Source organism: Lagenorhynchus albirostris, chromosome 12, assembly GCF_949774975.1.
Source record: "Lagenorhynchus albirostris chromosome 12, mLagAlb1.1, whole genome shotgun sequence".
Taxonomy (NCBI): Eukaryota; Metazoa; Chordata; class Mammalia; order Artiodactyla; family Delphinidae; genus Lagenorhynchus; species Lagenorhynchus albirostris.
The window spans coordinates 43,577,889-43,598,906 of record NC_083106.1 but is presented as its reverse complement, the minus strand read 5'-3'; the positions used below and the strand labels follow the sequence as shown (position 1 = coordinate 43,598,906).

General features: G+C 37.1%; 1 protein-coding gene across 1 annotated transcript in view; it reads right to left on the bottom strand.

The window, feature by feature from the left end:
• Positions 1-21,018, bottom strand: part of FRK (fyn related Src family tyrosine kinase) — an 84,025-nt gene that overhangs the window by 4,446 nt on the left and 58,561 nt on the right. Inside the window, exons 3-5 of the mRNA XM_060167676.1 lie at positions 10,842-11,005; positions 8,982-9,150; positions 6,289-6,447 (exon numbers count right to left, since the gene is read on the bottom strand). Coding sequence (XP_060023659.1) covers positions 6,289-6,447; positions 8,982-9,150; positions 10,842-11,005 — 492 coding nt within the window. The remainder of the gene's footprint in view (positions 1-6,288; positions 6,448-8,981; positions 9,151-10,841; positions 11,006-21,018) is intronic.

Below are 21,018 nucleotides of genomic sequence, written 5' to 3'. Positions count from 1 at the left end.
AGAATAAATGAATTCAGTAAACTTTTAGGATACACAATTCATATACAGAAATCTGTTGTATTTCTATACACTAATAATGAACTAACAGAAAGAGAAAACAATAAAACAATCCCATATACAAGCAAATAAAAAGAATAAAATACCTAGAAATAAATTTAACCAAGGAGGTAAAAGACCTGTACTCTGAAAACTATAAGACATTGATGAAAAAAACTGAAGATGATACAAATGAATACAAATGAATGGAAAGATGTTATGTGTTCATGGATTGGAAGAACTAATATTGTTAAAATGTCCATTTTAACTACCCAAAGCAATCTACACATTCAATGAAATCCCTATCAAAATACTCACAAAATACCGACAGAGCTAGAATAAATAATCCTAAAATGTGTATGGAACCACAAAGGACCCTGAATAGCCAAAGCAATCTTGAGAAAGAAAAATAAAACTGGAGGTATCACATTCCCTGACTTCAGACAAAGCTATAGTGATCAAAGCAGTATGATACTGGCATAAAAACAGACACATAGCTCAATGGAACAGAATAAAGAGCCCATAAATAAACTCACACTCACATGGTCAATTATCTACAACAAAGAATATATAGCAGGGAAAAGAAAGTCTCTTCAATAAGTAGCATTAGGAAAACTGGACAACTACATGTAAAAGAATGAAACTAGACCATTTTCTCATATACAAAAATAAATTCAAAATGGGTTAGAGACTTAAATGTAAGACTTGAAACCACAAAACTCCTAGAAGAAAACATAGGCAGTTATCTCTTTGACACTGGTCTTAGCAATATTTTTTTGGACCTGTCTCCTCAGGCAAGGGCAACAAAAGCAAAAATAAACAAATGGGACCAAATCAAACTAAAAGGCTTTCAAACAATGAAGGAAACCATCAATAAAATGGAAAGACCGTCTACTGAAAGGGAGAAGATATTTGCAAATGACATATCAAATCAGGGGTTAATATCCAAAATACATAAAGAACTCATACAACTCAACATCAAAAACAGATAAACAATCTGATCAAAAAATGGGCAGAGGACGTGAATAGGCATTTTTCCAAAGAGGACATAACAGATGGCCAACAGGCACATGAAAAGATGCTCGAATCACTAATCATCAGAGAAATGCAAATCAAAACCATGAGATATTACCTCATACCTGTAAGAATAGCTATTGTCAAAAAGACAAGAAATAGGGGCTTCCCTGGTGGCTCAGTGATTGGGAATCCGCCTGCCAATGCAGGGGACACGGGTTCGAGCCCTGGTCCAGGAAGATCCCACATGCTGCGGAGCAACTAAGCCCATGCTCCACAACTACTGAGCCTGTGCTCCAGAGCCCGTGAGCCACAGCCACTGAGACCGCGAGCCATAACTCCTGAAGCCTGGTGCCTGGAGCCCAGGCTCCTCAACAAGAGAAGCCACCACAGTGGGAAGCCCACACATCACAACAAAGAATAGCCCCCACTCACTGCAACTAGAGAAAGCCCACGGACAGCAACAAAGACCCAACACAGCCAAAAACAAAAACAAAAAAGACAAGAAATAACCAGTGTTAGTGAGGATGTGGATAAAAGGGAACCCTAGTGCTTTGTTGGTGGGAATTTAATTTAGTGCAGCCACTATGGAAAACAGTATAAAGATTCCTCAAAAAATTAAAAATAAAACTGCCACATGATCCATCAATTCTACTCCTGAGTATTTACCTGAAGAAAATAAAAACACTAATTCGAAAGATATATGCACCTCAAAGTTCATAGCAGCATTATTTACAATAACCATGATATGGAAGCAACCTAAGTGTCCGTCAACAAATGAACGGATAAAGATGATTGGAACCCTGGCTGACACTGTGACTGCAGCCTTGTGAGAAACCCTGACCCAGAAGACCCGGCTCAGCTGCACCTGGATTCCTGACCACAGAAACTGTGAGATAATAAATGTTTGCTGCTGTAAGCCACTAAGTTTTGGGGTAATTTGTCATGCAGCAATAAATAATAGGTGGATATTAGGAGAATAATATCAGTGCTATGTATATGGCTAAAAGCATGGACTATGGAGCCAGATTTCCTGGGTTTGAATTCTTGTTCAACCACCTTGAATAAGTTACTTAATCTCTCCATACCTCAGCTTCTTCAAAATGGGGATGATAATAATAATGCTTAGTTCATGAGGTTGTTAGAAGAATGAACTAAAATAATACTTGTATAGGACTTAGAAAAATTCCTGGCACACAGTAAGTGCTATATAGTGATTTTTAGAGGAAAAAAAAATTAAAATATATATGCTCCTCTCCTACCACTATCCCATATGGTTGATTTTCTAGTAAATCACCTCTTTTAATACTCAGAACAACTATAGGAAGTATTTTGCCCTGTTTGATAGGTGTTCCTACCACTCAGAGGAACAGGTAATAACTTATAGAGTAGAGATTCCAATCCAGGATATGTTGGAGGCTGAAATCTCATGCGTCATAAATTTATTCTGTACTGCCTCCCTAAAATCCACCTTACATTCCTGAGCACGCAAAGTCAGGGGCTATGAAGAGACTTCCATTCATGCAGACAGCAAATAGTTATGGAGTTGTGTTCAGTTAAAGGGTATCTCAGTGAAAACATTCCTGTCTGCTTCAATCCACTTAACTGAACTGTCTGTGAGAATGATGAACAACATGCTAGGACTTGATCTGTAAAACAAAGAAAATATACAGACATATACTAGATGCTCTATAAGTATTTATTGGAAAGAAAACAAGCCCAGCTAAAGTAAAAAATGCAGATATTTATCCTCTTTAAACTTCAGTAAGAAATACCAGGCATCAATTACCCTTAGTGCTAAAGTTTTTTGACAAGCCTTTTCTTGTCTCAGTTTGGCAAAATGTATTACAAAAAAATATTCAGCCAAGCTTAGGGACTACAAAGATGGTTCTATAGAAAAATGTGTGTTATTTCAGCTATCAAATACAACATCTAATCCTATTACAGTGGATATAAAAAGGTTTTCACTGACAGGCACAATAGTGAAGGAAACTGAGTAGTAACATATTTTCTGCCCTGAAAAGTACAGTGGCCTAGGAACTGCATACAACCTCAGAGCACGCTTCTAATACAGCAGCCAGATGTCAAAACTGATATAAACGTTCATAGAGCTGTGACAATTTACATCTGCAGCAAGGAAGTATTTTCAGTTATGTTCCATTACTCAAGAGCATTTCAGCTTAATAATATTTATCATTATGGGATGTTTAAGACTGGCAGATACATTTTAAGATCACTTTGTTGAAATCAAATCCTCTTGATTGGGAAGGAATTGTCTGTAATGAGCATGCCTTCATTACTCCCCCTGGCTGCTAAGTATCCGGGCAAATGAAGGCCTCTGTAAACTTGACCCTGATAGTTCAACCCAGAAGATGACAGAGTTTGTGCTCAACCCTGAGTAAAACACATCAACAAACCACAGAAATCCTCAATGTCAAAGGAGTTTGCAATATACTAAGCGTATCTTTGCAAGCTGATACCAAGCACAAAACAAGTCCCAACTGTATTAGGTTCAGGATAGCCCTGAGTTAATCTATCCATTAATTTATTCATTCACTTAGTCAACACACAATTAGTGCACACCTTCTGTGTGCCTGACACCATTTTAGCACTAAAACAAAGAAAAATCTCTGTCCTCTCCAAGTTGTATTTTAGAAGACACTAAAAATAAGCTACATAAATATGTCATGCATTATATGACAACTAACAGCTAGAAAGAGAAAACAAAAAGCAGGAAAGAGGAATACGAAGAGTCAGCAAAGGGAGATTAAATCTCAGAATTTAGAGGGTGACCCAGGAAGGACTCGCTGTAATGGGAATACCTGAGTAAAGACTTCAGGACGTGAGAAAATGAGCTGTGCGGATAAGTAACGGGAAAAATTTTCAGGTAGGGGAAACGGCAAGTGCGCAGGGCCTGCAGCGGAGCACATCTGGAAGATACAAAGAGTAGCAAAGAAGGGCAGTGTAGTTGACAGAGTGAACCAGGGCAAACCTGTGGGAGATGGGGTCGGAGAGGTAATGGAGAGCCGGGTCAGGCAGGACTTTATGGGTTACACAGAGAGAACCAAGGAGTCACTGAAGGTTTGGGGCTGAGGAGGGACGTGACCTGATTTACATTTTAACAGGATCTCTCCAGCTACTGTGTTGAGAAGAGACTGAAGGGGTCAAGAACCAAAAGAGGGAGACAAATTAGAAGGCTACTGCAGAATCCAGGAGAGAGTTGATGATGACTCGGACTGGAGTAGGAGTGTTGAAAAGTGGTAAAATCCTGGCTATATTTGGAAAGCAAGCCAGTGGGATTTGCTGGTTGGTCAGATATAGGATGTGAGAAGTAGAGGTGACTCCAAGATGGTAGGCCTGTGTGTTGACATTGTCAGAGAAGGAAAGACCACAAGAGGTGCAGATTACTGAGGATAATATGAGAGATCAGTTTTTGGACAAATTATTTTGAGATGTCTAATAGACATATGCAGTAGAAATGAGGGCTGTTTGTAAACTTTTGTTTTTTCCTGCTTTTAAGCACTTTAGAGGGCTGTACTCCCCTACTCCCTTTGACTTGATTTAACCAAATGAAAAGGGCACAGAAATGACCTCTGTCACTCCTGGTCAGAAGCTTTAAGAGCCAGAATGAGAATAATCATATCCCCTGCTGCTGCCAAGGTGATCAAAAGACCTGAGCCACCAGTCAATCTATATCTCACATGTAGCAAGAGCAAGAATAAACACCTGTGTTAAGACTCTGAGATTTGGAGGGGTTTGTTACTGCATCATACCCATATTATCCAGACTGATACAGTGTTCACGTGGAGAAGCTAAGAAGGCAGTTGGATATATGATTCTGAAGTAATGGAGGGATATAATTTAGGCAATTGGTTAATACATAAATGTTATTAAACAATAAGACTGGTTGAGATTAGCAAGGAATCTGGTGATGTTGCAAGAGTCTTGGAAAATTCCAAGATATTGAGAAGTGTGGGAGATGAGAGATATCACATAGATTGAGAAGAACTGGCAAGAAAGGAAGAGAAAAGGACATTGGATGAAGTGTCCCAGAAGCCAAATGAAGGTAGTGTTTCCAGAAGGTAGTGTTACCAGAAGGAGGCAGTGTCCGTTGAATTGAATACTGCTGATAGATCTGAGGATTGAGCATTGACTGTGAGATATAACAGCGCGAATGTTTCTAATTTGACAAAGCATTTTCGTTAGAGATGACCTGAAAGGGCTCCTGTACTTTTGTTCCTGGGAATAAAGCAAAAGGAGTCAATGGCTGAGGTTAGTCTCTCTATGGTGGGTAACACAATCTAATACCGTTAAATTTGATATCTTTACGCAAGGGAGCTAGGTATATTTTTGTTTTTAACAGCACTTAGCAAGTCTTATGTTCTTTGTTCCTATCTAGTCTTGCAATTTAATATCACCAGCTTCACAAGTCACCCTGAAATGAGAGAATACTCCTATCTTTCCAATATCTTTGTTCCATTATTCTCACCTCCCTTTACCTCTATACATTCTATCAGTCCCACTCTGACATTCCAAGAAAGTATAGAAAATGCCTCTTTTTAAAGCATGAATTATTCTCTCAGTACTTGATCTCCACTTCTTTGAACATCTCATTTTAACGCTTATAATATTGTGGCTTATTAAATTATTAATTTGTAATAAACATCAAAATTCTACAGTGCCCTTAAGTCTTCTCAGACTACAGGAAACAGATGTAAAAATAAAGTAATAGTATATTTCTTCTTTTTAGTCTGAATATTCTAATGTTGCCTAGCGGTTGGAAGTATTTTAAATTCCAACAAGCACAATGTTGTCCAAAACTGGCAAAGAGAAAAATGAGGGTACCTTTCCCTCCCTTCCCCCGAAAGCATTCCATGTCCCTTAATTCTGGGCCATAGAAAATACTGGTCCATGACTGATAATGTTCAATTAGTTATTGTAGGAAACAAAGCATCGTGAAAAACATCAATTCTTCAATTTTCCACATGACATTTAAGTACTCTGATATGTCTATGGTGAACAATTTGTTCTTCCACTACATAAATATTTTTCCTCCCTTTGAGTACACAGTATATATCCTATTAAAGAGTAGTTGAGCAATTCAATGGTAAGACATTCATTGTCACAGATATACCATAGTAGATATCCTTTGGGTTATAGAAGCCTTGCTAAATTGACATTTATAGGACTAGCTAAACTAAATTCCTCTTTTTTCCTTTTACTAAGTCTTTAGCTTACTTTGGAGATATTCTTGCAGACTTCCATGTCTCATCAACTCTGTAATAATATAAATTGGATCTTCTAAAGTGCAAACAGCATAAAGCTGGATAAGCTTTGGATGTCTTAGGTTCTTCATTATCTGTGCCTCCCTCAGGAAGTCATTTGGATCCATTGAACCTGAAACAAGAAGGGGGGAAATCACTTTATGTTGCTGAGGCATTCCTACCCTCACAGAAGCCTGGTGGGAATCACCAAGATTGCTTCCTGCCTCTCAGTAAAGTAAGAGCATGAGTGTCACAAATCTTCAGATTTATCAAGGAAGAGAATCAGTTCAACCAGGGCAACCTAATAACTGATGTGTTGGCGCATCAGGGCTGTGCAGCTTATGTATTATGACCTGTAGGTGAAGAGAGGTTGATTCAGGTCCATGTGAAAAATGAAGGAAAACGAAACACTGACAGTCTAGTTGATAAAACAAGGCAGGCATCTTAGGAACACAAAGAGAAGACATTCTATTAACATGAACACTGGAAGACACTGAATGTTTAATTACTGCAGCGAGTTTTTCTGTCCAGGATGCAGAGAAGACTAATAGTTGCCCTGTCCCTGGTACCCACTGTGGGAAGAGCTGGATAACTTTTCTAAAAAGCAATGATATTCTGCCATATTTATGTCTTTAATTCTGCAAGGACATATATCCATAGTGTAGGCCCAGTAGAAAACATTCAAGGGCCACTCCCAAAACTTAGTGTTTTTTTCCTCCTCTTGAAGCTGATATTCAACATTTTCTCCTGTATTAATATCTCCACAGTTGGTTTTAATAGCTTGACCAAATGTTAAGGGAGATATTGGAGCCTATTCTGAAGACTCATCTACAATTAAATTGCACTTAAATGGCTCAACTCTGACTCACCATGCAAAGTGCCAAGAATCAACAGTTAACGTCAAATAAAACCTGAGAGAAAGAAGAATACCTGGAGTTACCTTTCGTTAGTCATTTAAAGATCTTTTATTTCTTTTAGGATATGATGTTTCAGAGCCATTGTTGTAACTGAAGGAATACTGTCGTTTCACATCTCAGTATTCACTATAGATAGTGCAAATATCATTTTCACTGATGCTTAAAGAGTCTGTTTCGTTCCTCATTCTCTCATATAGAAGACTTCACAGCTAATATTTGAACCCCAGGTATGGATAAGCTTTGGCATTCCAAGCTAACACTCTGACTGTTTATTAATATGCAGTTAGAAAGAGTTACATGTGACCTGCAGATCATTTCACATAAAGCATTTAGGCAATCTATCCTTTGGTATGCCTTTTGAGAGTCTAGAAGTTCACTACCCAGGCTCGAACAAATCCTAGCTCACTGTGTGATCTTGAACAAGTTACCAAATGTCTCTGAACTTCAGTTTCTTCATCTCTAAAACATGGCTAATAATCCTACTGACATAAAATCATTGTCAGGATAATAGCATTGTCTGGTACATATGTGTTCAATGAGTGTTGACTATATTTGTATTATTATTAAAAATAGGCATATTCTTAGGAAAACCAGACAGATCAACTGTAAGCATTTCTTCACAGGCTGAGGGGAAGAGGCAAGGACTTACAGAGGGAGAATGGGGGGAAATGGCCTATTCTGTTCTCCATCAATTTTTGCTGAGCTCCCTCACTTCCATCTGCTCCACATAATCAAATAGGATTAAAGTCTTGAATCACTGTGGCAAAATGGAGCTAAGAATAAAAGAGGCATCCAAACCATAATAAAGGACCGCTTTTGGTTATTATAATTAGTTTGGCCTATGGTTAGTTACCGATATAGTAGGATCATTCCCCCACCCCCAAACAATCTGATTGATGAAGTTTCCAGTGATAGCAGCAATTATGATCTCCATTCAGACGATTTATCTACAATATGTTTCTATGTTGATGCTTTGGGTGGCTGTCAGATTCATGGAATGCAGGACACTTAAATCACTGCCAGATCACACCATCCGCTAGAGCTGAAACCATGGTACGTCAGGAGCCTCTGCAGGGGAAGCCTGCTCAGAGCACTCCTTGGCTACGCTGGTTACGGCTGACCAGCTGCACAGCAAAAGAGACCCAATCTCAACTCAGCTAGTAATGCAACATTAAATATTAATTTTTGCCTGTCAGAGCTACTGTGGGAGTTGATTTCAGGCTCGTCTTTATTGCGCGGTAGTCTGCTAAGCAATAAATAGCTGAGAAGATTGATTAATGGCCCCAGTGAAGTGAAGACATTTAAGCAATCACCAAAGCTGTTTGCTGCTATTACACTGTAAATCAATAATAATTATTCCTCTTGGAAAGAAAACTATCATGGCGCTATTTTTTAATATAAGAAATCTGAGTTTTTGTTCTCTTTTGACCTCCAAAAGGCCTTCCTTAGAGAGCAGTGTTAGGATGGATAGCTAGCTGCTTCTTTTTTGGAAAAAAATGATCAGATTGGACAATAAAGTTTAGTCTCAGTTGTTAATAAGATTAGGATTCAAAATCATAATCATACCTGCAGTAATTCTGAAAATCTCAGGTGCTGGGATAGATCACTGTGGTCACTACAGAAAGTGATTATAACACTTGCTTGGTGCCCACACTGGCTGTCCCATGACCTCTTGGACATTTACAGTGGCAAGTTGAGCTTATAAGTATCAACATATGCCATTTAACCTTTGCCATTCTTGTTCTCGTACCTGGTTTTAATGTTTTAACTGCTACCGGAGTGGTATTGTTCCATAGGCCCTCCCACACTTCGCCGAACTGACCAGATCCTAATCTCTTCAGAAGTTGTATGGAGCTGCGGTCGATCTCCCATTGGTCCACGGTTTTATATGACAAATCAAAGGGAGCTGGGACTTGTATCTGCTTCACAGAATAATTAGAATACTCGTAAGAAAAAAGTTATATTCAACAATTTTTTGGTTGAAAATAACAGTCTAGGTACTTTTAAAAAGAGACGTCATTTTTAAAAACAAAATATTGTAAATTTTATTCTAATTACTTTTAAATGGAAAGCAATTGTGGTAGAATCTGTATCTTTGCCTCTTCCAGCTGATCTCCCAAATCCTGCTAAGTTGGGCACCTTGCTGTCCATCTGTCCCACATGACACCCAAATACCACCCTCTCACCTATGTGGTGGGAGTTCTCTTTGCCTCCTTGCCTACATAAATCAAGTTTGAAGGCTAAACTGAAGTTCCATCTCATCCACAATTATCTCCCCAACTCTTTGGCCTATAGCATTTACCACATGTATCACAAAATTTCTCATAATTAATTTCATCTTTTTTCAAATTCATTTACTTATTTGTTCACTCATTTACTCATTTATTTAATAAATAAATATTTTTCAAGCACCAACTAGGTTCCATTCTGTAAACAAAATAGGCAAGGTCTCTGCTCTCCTAGAGTGCATAGTCTAGTTTGTCATCTGCCTTTAGAAATTTATCTTATCTCCTCCACTAAGTCATCAGTATCTTGAGTGCACAGAAGGTCACCTATGCTTTGTAAACCCTTTTCCCTACCAGAATTCAACAATATTGATTAAACTAAGAATTTTTAAGTCATATCTTTCTATCAGTTGAACTATTTCTTAGCATAAGCTTAGATACTCTTGTGAGGTCATTCCTGTACCATCTAAGATGTACATACTTATACCAAAATTGCCTATTCACGTCTCAGGATTTAACTCATAAATTCCCTGCATACGGGACAGAATTCTTCAGCTTCTACTTGTCTGTAGAATTCTAATCAGGCATCACAAGGAAGCTTTCACTGGTCATCCAGGTATAAACCACAGGGTTGGCTATACCACTGACAGTACATGAGACCTGAACTCTGATGTGGAGCTGAAGGCTTGCCCCACTGAGGTGTATGACCACTACTTAACTTTAAACACATTTAGGTAAAACATGCAAACAACAGAATTTAATGATAGATATAGATTAATTTTATAAATGTTACCTCCTCCCACTAAACAGCCAGGCCAAACAATCAAACTGTTAGAACGGTTAAATGATATCTATATGCAGACAACCAGATAATGAACCTGGTCATTTCATGTTAATAATCTTGAATACAGATCATCTAAGTAAGAATTGTATTCCAGAATGTTCCTTCCCTCCAGCCATATCATTAAATGCTGCAATAACAAGATACCAGATTAGTTTCTTAGTGCAAAGAATGAATATTTTCTGTGTTCAGTGGTTGCTTGAGGTCGGGACTTGGCAAACTTCTTCTGAAAAGAATGAGATGGTAAATATTTTAGGCTTTGTGAGCCATATAGTCTCCGTTTCAACTATTAAACTCTGCTATTATAGCAAAAAAGCAACGACAATCTGTAAATGAATGAGCATGTCTATGCTCCAATAAAGCTTATTTATAAAAATAAGTGTGGGGCCATATTGGCTCAGGGGCCACAGTTTGCCTATCCATGACTTGGGTATTCAATGACCTTTTTTTCTGAGCTGACATATCACATGACAAATAACTCCAACACCTGAGGGAAATAAAATTAACTTCAAAAATAAAGGAACACAGCTTGAAAGCATTTCACCTTTAAGCATGGTTTTTCCAGCTGGACACACAGGCCATCGCTTGTCTTGGTGTAGTGACTCACGAATTCATTCAGTGTCGAAAAGGTTCTTCTCCGGGTAAGGAAAAAGCCCCCTTCATCCAGTTTTCTGATTCTGTAGTGTTTCACAACCCCATTGTCTAAAACTGGAACCCAAAATAAGTCCTTTTAATAAACTTCTTGCCAAAGCAAAGGAGATTTGCTTATTTTGTGACGATAGTTTCAACGCATGGAATAAAATCTTCACAAATTCTATTTATTTCTCAACTTTGTTTCAGAAAAGACTTCAGGAAGCTTATAAAGGACATACAGCAGACTAAAAAGGAAAAAAGAATGTGGAATCCTATTTTAAAGGAAATATAAAAATAAAAGAGTACAGTTAGCACCAAAAATAAACTTTGATTTGAGGCCTAGTATACTTGTTTAAAACAAGCTATAAAATGGACTCTGTCATTCTAGCAATGTAAAGAAGGAAACAGTTTCAGAAACCACAGTGTTCATAAGATAAAATCACAAAAGATGTTTAGAAACAGTTCTTTCTGGTACAGAGACAAAGGAGAATTTCCTCCCATGAAATTCTATAACATGGACACTAAAATAAAATAAACAGTGTTCTCAGAAAGCAAAATCTATGTGTAGATATAGATATAAATACAGGTAGAGATGGAGAGAGGGAGAGAGGGAGGAAGGGAGAGAGAAATATTATTGAACCTTAAAAAAGGAAGGAAATCCTGTCATTTGCAACAACATGGATGAACCTTGAGGCTATTGTGCTAAGTGAGATAAGACAGAGGAAGACAAATACTGTGTAGTATCACTTATATGTGGAATTTAAAAAAAAAAAATTAAACTCATAGAAACAGTAGAAAAATTGTTGCCTGGGAATGGGGTTGGGGAGAGCAGGATAAGGGAGAAGTTGGTAAAAGGGCATAAAACTTCAGCTATAAGATGAGTAAGTTCTAAGCATCTAGTATATAACATGGTGACTAAAGTTGATAACACTGTATGATATAGTTGAAATTTGCTAAGAGAGTAAAACTTACATGGTCTCACCAAAAACGGAGAGAAATATGTGAGGTGATAGATATGTTAATTAACTCGATGTGGGAAGGGGGAATCCTTTCACAATGTATATATATTTCAAATCATCATGTTGTACATTTTAAATACCTTTTTATTTTATTTGTCAATTATACCTCAATAAAACTGAAAAAAAGCATTTCATCTGCATACAGGAGAATATTTTTTTCGGTTCTTTATAATAAAATGCAGAGAACAGGCAAACATTTAGCTCCTCCAAAAGTAATATAAGGTTCTTAAATTACAATTTTTTAAGTGTCTGGAACACATCGTTGTACTCTCTGATCTGTCAAATTACCATTCCCACTGACTATAACTCTTGGGGCAATGTTAATTGCCTTATATAATCATCACCAAAAAGAAGGGCTTTATTAGGATACAGAGCTAAGCTCATTACAGATTCCATTTATGGATTAAAAGGCTAACAAACAAAATCAAAGAGAGATGTAAACAATATTAGCCCCAATTCATTTCTCCACAAAGTAATAAAAATATTAGAAGTAGAAAGGTAGCTAAGTATAAATTATACCTGCAATTTATATAAATTGTTGGCCTGAAAATTCATTTGCCATTTATCAAAAAGCAAAGTGCATAAAGTATGACTGAGGTGTCTAGCAAGCCAACAGATCTATAATTGGAAATGATGGGAAGCAATAAAAAAATTCTCCTTTTTTAATCAAGATGGACCATATCTGGTTCCAAACTGAAGTGGACTACATGGAAATTAAACTTAGGAATTCCCTTTTAATGCATCACAAAAGACTTAATGATTTCTAAGCTAGAAACTAAAGTCAATAGACGACTGAAAGGTTAAAATACTCTTTGTGATTTTCTTAATAAGGGATGCAAATCCCAATGATTAATATGGCTTTGGCAATTGCCATTGATCATAAAGAAAGCCTAAATAAATGTTTGCCAACTATTTGTAGATAAAGGTCTAAACTCTCAACTGTAAAAACCAATACTTTCAATACATCTGGAGTTGTCAAGCACAATAAAGGTAATTTTGTTTAATAGAAAAAAGCTATAGACAGGAAGATGGGAGACCCAGGTTACAATTTAACTAGTATGTGACCAAAACATGGCAATGTCACTGGGCCTCCATTTCTTCATCATTAAAAGAGCAGGCTTTAAGAAAACTCCAAATTTCCATATGTTTCCACTCTAATGTTCCAACATTTCTAATGGCTGTTGCTTTCTCTCTCTGAATTCTCATTTCTTTCTGTAGTGCTTTCAGAAAACTACAAATTGTGAAAACTACACATTACCAAAAAAAAAGTAATTCTCACCTTGGAGCCTTGAACACCACTTGAATGCTTTTTCTATGAATTTTCTAGTAGCCAGCCCCTCTTCAGGTCTCAATTTATATCCTCAGAACCAGCCTTCCCCATCACCCTGTTGCATGTACTCCTCCCAGCTCCTTTCTATCACATTACCCAGTTTAATTGTGATGGTGGATTTATCTCAGTGGAGGCGGCTCTGTGAAGGGCAGGGACTCTGTGTCTTGAACTAATACCTACTCAGAGCCTGACACAGAGTAACAACTAACATAAACATCTGCTAGATGAATGAATGATGTCACTAACTCTTGGATTTGAAGAGAAATGTAAGCTTCTGAAATGTCTGCTGCAAAATTAAACAGGTAATTATACAAATACTTTTAAGTCAAGTCTTCCCTGGAATTTTATTTTTAAATAGAGGAAGACAAACTTAGCCCCAGCATATAAATACTATTAGAGGACAGTCATTCATGTTTATATCTAATTTCTTGAGCTTTGCAACATAACACAGGAATAAGTACTCTATCTCTGACCAGCATCATAGATTACTTATATGCAGTTCATTTAAGTTTTCAGTCTAGCCAAGACTGAAATATATATATATATATATATATATATATATATATATATAATTTTAAAATTAGATCACAAAATCTACATCAGGGAAATTCAATACACCATAGTTAGGATGAAGGCACTTTTAATATTGTATTCCTGAGTAATCAAATCCAAAATAAGTGGGTTTTTTAAAGTGATTTAAATTTGATATTAGTGAGTCCACACATTTGCAAACTGTCATTCTTAATAAAGATTGAATTCAGAAGGTCTCAGAACTAAGGAGAAATGAATTTTCTATTCCTTCTCTGGTTTGCTTTGATCTTTATTATTGAACCAAACCTATTCCAAATTCTACAGGCTATAAGTGAATGATAATGCTTGTGCTATTCTTATTGTGAATTACTGTGAGTTCAGATTAGTTAAGCATTTTAGTAGTTTAACTGCAAAACATGTAAACGTTATATAAAATATAATGGAATCATCCCTCAACAAACTCAGTAGCATCACAGTTGAATGAATTGAGCTACTGAAAGCCAGGCATCCTGAGTTTACATCTTGACTCTCATTGATGCTGTTTGACCTAGGGGAGAATGTTTCACCTGTCAACTGCTTAATCTACCAGAACATGTCCAAGAATTAGGATATATTGCAGAGATGCAGGTAAGTATGTATGAGGAGTACAATAAAGGTTTGTTGAACATTGAAAGAATTCAGCTGTTTCTGCCCATGACCTTCTATAAGGACCATGGCACTGGTCACCTGATTATTTGACCACCTTCACATCCAGGGTAACTGATTCTGCAGGAATACATGTGATATAGATGGAGTCTTATGATTTCAGTCCTAAATGCCAGGCCCAAATGAATTTAGAAGGAGTTGGTGGCAGACGTAGAAGCCCAGCTTTCTCCTAATGGTGAGATCTTATTGTATAGTCTCTGATGATAGAAAAGAGTTTGTCTACCACTGCACAAAGGTGTGAGATTTCATCAAAAAACACTTTCAAAGAGTTTTTTTCCTCAATTTACCACACGACTAACATATTATTCAGAACATATTAAATAATTATAATATTCCAAAATTAAGTTTTTAAAAGACAGACCCTCCAGAAATTAACTAAAGTTAATTTTAGTACAATATAAACATTAAGTTAGAGGCTATGTCTGCAAAACATGAGACAACCTATTAGGCTTAGTGAAAGATATCAGTATAACAAGTAGTTTGGCATTTTACAGATAAACAAATGATTGAGCAGATTTTCATTTTTCAGGTAGTCTTCTGGCATCATCTGGGCACAGCCTTATTCTTACTGACTGAAAATAATCTGTTCCCATTCTGGGTAAAACAATATGACTTAGATGATTAAGCAAAGGATTGAAAATCAAGAACTCACTGCCCTAATCTAATTCTCCCAGTGATTTGTTCTTTGACCTTTGGCAAGGAATTTCATTTCAGTTTCCTTATCTAGAAAATGAAAATAATGATCTTATCTATATACTCGCACAGAGATAGTTTGAGTGTCATTATTCACAAAGGATGATAGACATTTCTAAATGTGCAATGTGTGAGTACTATACTAGAATATCAGTATTATCAAATAGCATTGTCAACAAGAGAGCCACGTCCAAAGTAAAAGTTTCCACTCTTTGCACAATAAAGGCTACATAACATAGTGGCTACCAAACATATTAAATGAAAAAACTGCCATTAATTCTGTGTGAGAGAACTCCTACATATGTAAACTCCTGTTTATTTGATTTCTCTTTGGAAGGGTGGTTTGTACTTTTCAAAACTATTATAATCATGATAACACCTCCTATACCATTGCTTTAGAAATCATGTTAAGATAGTTCTACACCAGTAAGTAAATAACATTAAATTGAGTTATTACACTGTATCCCCCATTAAAACAGAATCTAACACACACACCCATTTTACACTGTGTTTTGTTCTACAGCAAACAGAATAGAATTCCTGTATGAGTAGTTTTGAAAGAAGAAATTACACCTGTCTCAAAATATTAAAGTGGTATCATGTGGAAGACTTGTTCTTTTCTGATGAAAAAAAATCCACTAAACCAAAAGGAACAAACAGATTTGACTCTCATCATGCATAAAACTCAACTACTGGGTCCCCAGCCAGGCATATTCAGTGTGCTGTGGACATCAGTCTGTAAGTTTGACTACTAAACTGCTAGGTTAAGTGAAGACTCATTAAGAGAATGTCTACATTAGGTGACTCAAAAAACTTAAAAAATGTATTTGAAGATACATCTGATAGCTCTCATGTCCTGAGGTCTTCAGCATTGTTACTGGTCCAGTAGACCAGCTGAGGTACTTTTATAGTCAAAGACAACATAATCAACTACCTTTACGTGCAAAAATCAACTATCTCTTCCATATTATATAGCATGGAAATCCATGAGCCTGAACCACATATCTGTCCAAATACTTAGGATATGTTTGAGAAAACTGTTGGTCTTATCCTCAAGACCCCTATGGTCTAACTCCTTATTAAAACAGGCCAATCCCCAATCAAAGCTGGCTCTTAAATTTTCAGAACAAAATGTCAGTTTTGCTGTTTATACATATGATATCTTATGAAGATGAGCATCACTTTAATTAATACATAATTATAACATTCAATATTTTGTCATATAATTTAATTAAAAAGCATCTACCACAGTTTTACATGAAAATAGCATTTGCAGCATCTGATATTGCACAGAAAGTCTTTAGGAAACAACTTGACTCTTTATTCCTCTTGGGACTCTTAACTTCTCATTCAGTATTATATCTGCAATAAATCATCAGGAATTTATATCTGTGGATTATATTATCTCAGTTTCCTACAGAAGGTCTTTCACTGGATTAAGATTTAATGTGACATGAAAGCCAGTGCTTCTACTTTTCAAAAATTACCCTAAGGAAATAATCCAAGTATTTACACGCATTCATTTAGTTATATATCTGCTTTGTTCCAGAAAGATCCAAAGGCTTGCATAAATTATCAAAATAAAATGAAATTTAAGATAAGTGGACAAAAAGGAAAGGAAAGGACAATGACTCCAGGAACAAGGCTGGTATGCTTTATGTAAGGTATTCTTTAGATTTCCGTCCATGTTTGCTAGATGTGGACCAAAGATTTGGCTCTCCACATTTTTGACAGCTCAAAACCCTGAGAGAAACTCATTCAGTTACCTGATTCCCTGAATAAAATATTAATAAATTGTTATTCAAAAAAATACCCAAAACACTATTGCTGGTACTGAAATGAGAGAGAAACTTCTCACATAGGTCTTCATAAAACACACACACACACACACACACACACACACACACACACACACACACAGAAAATGTAATAAGCAATATCATCATCAAGATTCTTAATAGTAAATACACTAACACATTGCAAAGGGCTGGTTCTTATAATGTCCACTAACGTGGGCCCATTTCCAACATGAAATTCAATGAAAACATTTGTATAGGAAACTAACTACTGTTCATCAGCCAAAACAGGGAAAGCAATACGTATAAGAATGTTCACTGCAGCATTTTTACAGCATTAAATGACTGGAAAATTGTAGCAAATCTGAAAATTAAGAGTTAAAACTATAATCATAAAAATTATGTAGTAACAAGAAAAAATAGATAATGTGTTAAGTGAAATAAAATGTGTTAAGTGAAATAATTGGGATACAGAATTAAGAGAATAGTATTATTTTAAACATGAGGATACATCTGGCTGCTCACACATCCTGGAGCCCTTTCCTGCTGAAGGAAACCAGCTGAGGTTCCTTGTGAAAACCATAATTGCATGAGGGCCAAGATGATCCAATTTGCCAACATGGTAACAGCTGAGTTAGATTGGCAGATTTGTGAGTATTTTACTCTGTTTTTCCAAACCAACTGTAATGAAGGTATAGTGAATTTAAAATAAAAATATATACATAATGCTTCCCACTTTGTTAGAGAGGCAACATAAGAATTAACTACCTAAGACAATGTCCACATATACGTCTCAAGACACTGACTATAATGATACTTGATATTCTTTATATAAAGACCCCCATGAACTCATTTCTCTTTGAACTTAACGATTAAAATATAGTGCATCTCTTCTTACATAACCCAGTGAGAAGCACAATATGGTTCCCTTTCTGCCTTAACTGCCAGAGAACTCCCAGCTAAACTGATTTCTAAACTGTGATACTTTTCTCCCATTTGAGGCTCAGCAAGATCTATTTCTCTGTTCTTTTGCATTGATTTGCCTCTTTTATGGTTAGTTGTATTTTGCACTGTTTCAGCAATGTAAGCCAACTTAAATCCTTTCGTAGAAGTAAATAAACACATTCACAAATGAAGTGATAAATAATCAAATAAAATGGCACATCTACTAAACGTAAGAAAGAATTTCTAATGAAATGAACTGTCCAACACCAGAATAGGCTGGTTCTCTGGGGTTTCTGTTCATGGGAGGTTTGATGCTCCCCTTAGAAGTTTCAAATTATAAGAGATCTCAGAAAGAGCAATATGAGACTAGACAGTTTTTGCAAGTCCTACTATTCTATCAACGGAAGGTGAATACGATATATAAATGACAAGAAACTTTAAAGATGATTTAGTCTAAATTCCTCTTTTACTGATGAGTCTAGAGTTTCAAAATAAACTACTATTTGTTCGCAGGGTTGGAATCCAAGTCTAGTCTTCTAGGGTGTCCTGTGAATGACAGTAGAAATAGTAGAAACCTTTAACTGTTTATTTCTTGTTTCCTGTTTTGTTTCGTTGTTTTCTTTTTTTTCAAGTAATAATTTACTAATTTCTGAGGAGAATGTTTTAGGACTTTTAGAATGCCATCTTTCCTGACCCTATCAAACTCTCCCCAAACTCTTGGGAAGCCTTTTCTATTATGAAGGAGAACTCAGTCCCTGAATCTCTCTTCTTCTCTGCACCCCATTTCGGTAATGAGGAGACATGCTAAACAGAGTGAACATGAAAGTCCTGGAGATATGTAATGGATGATAATTGAAATACCTTGAAATCAATTTTTATCTTCTTGTGAAAATACAAAGGACCTTCTCGTGTATTAGCTAATTGATTTTCACAGCAGAATACTGTGTCCTTCCATTTTTTCATTGTTTTTACATATGCAAGACAGCTTTTGGTAATTTGCTCATTATTCCTTCATGTTTCCAAAAGCAGAGAGCTCTCATTCTTGGAAATTTCTTCATATTAAATGAGGACCCTTGATATAAGATATATTCCTGTTATTTATTTCGGACAAGTATTAGGCAAAGTTTACATAAGTCTGTTTAGATTTGGTTTCATTTGTCATAACTTCCGGCCTACACAGTTCAGGTCATGTTCACGTAACACTTCATATAAAGACAAACCATCTCCTAGGCTACACTTTGAAGGCTGGCCAGCCATCTTCCTAATGACTCTCACTAGTTCAGGGGTGAACCAGGTAAACAACCGTGGGTACCCAGGATGATTCACCACTACCCCCAGAAAAACAGTTCAAAGTACACGTTCCAATGCAAGGTGGGCCAACACCTCCATCTTTCTGTGAAAAAGGTAGCATTCTTGACGCATAAACATAAAAGCAACTGGATTTTTATTGAGCACCTGCCTTAAGCAAGCACTGTGCTAAGTGCTTTTTTGTGAAGTATTTTATTTCATTCTCATACCAACCCTAAGGGATATGGATATTATTTTCATCATTTTACAGAGGAGAAACTAAAGTCGAGGGAGATTAAGTACTTTTCCCCTGGATACAAAGCAGGTAAATATTCATTCTGTGAGTCAAAACCAGGGAACAAGACTCTGAATCCCACACCACATTCTTAATCCCTCCACCAACTGTCTCCTTCTATTGCCAAACAGCAAGTATTTTTAGGCAACTCTCACAAGACACTGCTCACAGCTCCGGGAGCAAGGAGGCTTATTGGTACTATTTAATCTTGAGATGAGGATAATTCTGCAGAGAAGGTCTATTTCTGCAACTGACACCTTTAAAGGGAAACACAGGTTGAACATTCCTCCATCTAACACAGTGATTCTACTTTTCTTATTCTTACTGGTTCTCAGGCTTCTCTGCCTCCATCTTCTCCTTCTATATTGGTTCTCACCTGGGCCAGCATATCAGCTCTCACAACCATTCTTAGTAATATTGCAGACATTTGGATTCTGATGACTGTACTGAATGAGTAATGACCCCCCAGTCTCTCTCTGCTAAGCTGCTCACTCAACATCCCTGCCAGCACCTCAAATGTACCAAGTCAAAATTTTAATTCACATTATCTTATTCCCCAAGTTTCCTTCCCAGCTTGAATATTCTGTCTCAGTGAATGGCACTGCCACCCTGAAACCCAGACAGTAAAGCTAGAGATTTGAGCGTCACGCCGAATTCCTCTCTCTCCCTGACTTCTCATCTCTGACCGAGCATTATGTCCTGTCAGCCCTTACTCTCCACTGCCATCACCTTGTGGCGTGCCCCTTAAAGTCCCTCTTCTGGACCACTGCAGTAAGCTCACTGTTTTCCCTGTGTCCTGCATCACTATCCAGCTTCCACAGTCACCAGAGTCATCTTCTAAAACATAATCTGAATTTGTTATTCTCCTTTCTAAAGCTCTTCAAGGGCACCCCATCGCCTAAAGTTCACACGCCTTAACGGAATTCTCTCCTGCACCCTACCCTCAACGTTTAAACACTTATCTGTAGTTTCCTGAATGCACCACAGTGTTTTCTGTTTCTGTGCATTTGCACAGACTATTTACTCCAACTACGATGTCACTCTATTTACATGCTATAGACAAGTTCATTTTTCAAGGCCCATTTCAGGCGTCTCCTCCTCCATTAAGCCCCTAGACTCAAGCAAGCAGAGCAGCTCACTTGGCCCTTCATATCCCACTGCACATCGACTTCTGCTATTGAATTCATTCACAGTATTGCTCCTGTAATTTATACTGTACGTCTCCTACTGGATTTTGAGCCCTTTGATTGCATTTACTTATATGAGACATGAGGTCAGTGAATCATTCTCTCTTGGCCCTTGCAATGGCTTGCAGTAGGTGGAGCATCATTCCCCATCACATGAACTTAGGATGCAGCTTTGTGACTTGCTTTGGAGTGTGGGCAAACACAATATATGGCACATCCTAGCAGAAGCTTTAAAGAGTCTGAACAGTACGTCCTCCCCTTCCCCCCTCGCCCTTCCAAGGAGAGCGCCATACCCAGGCT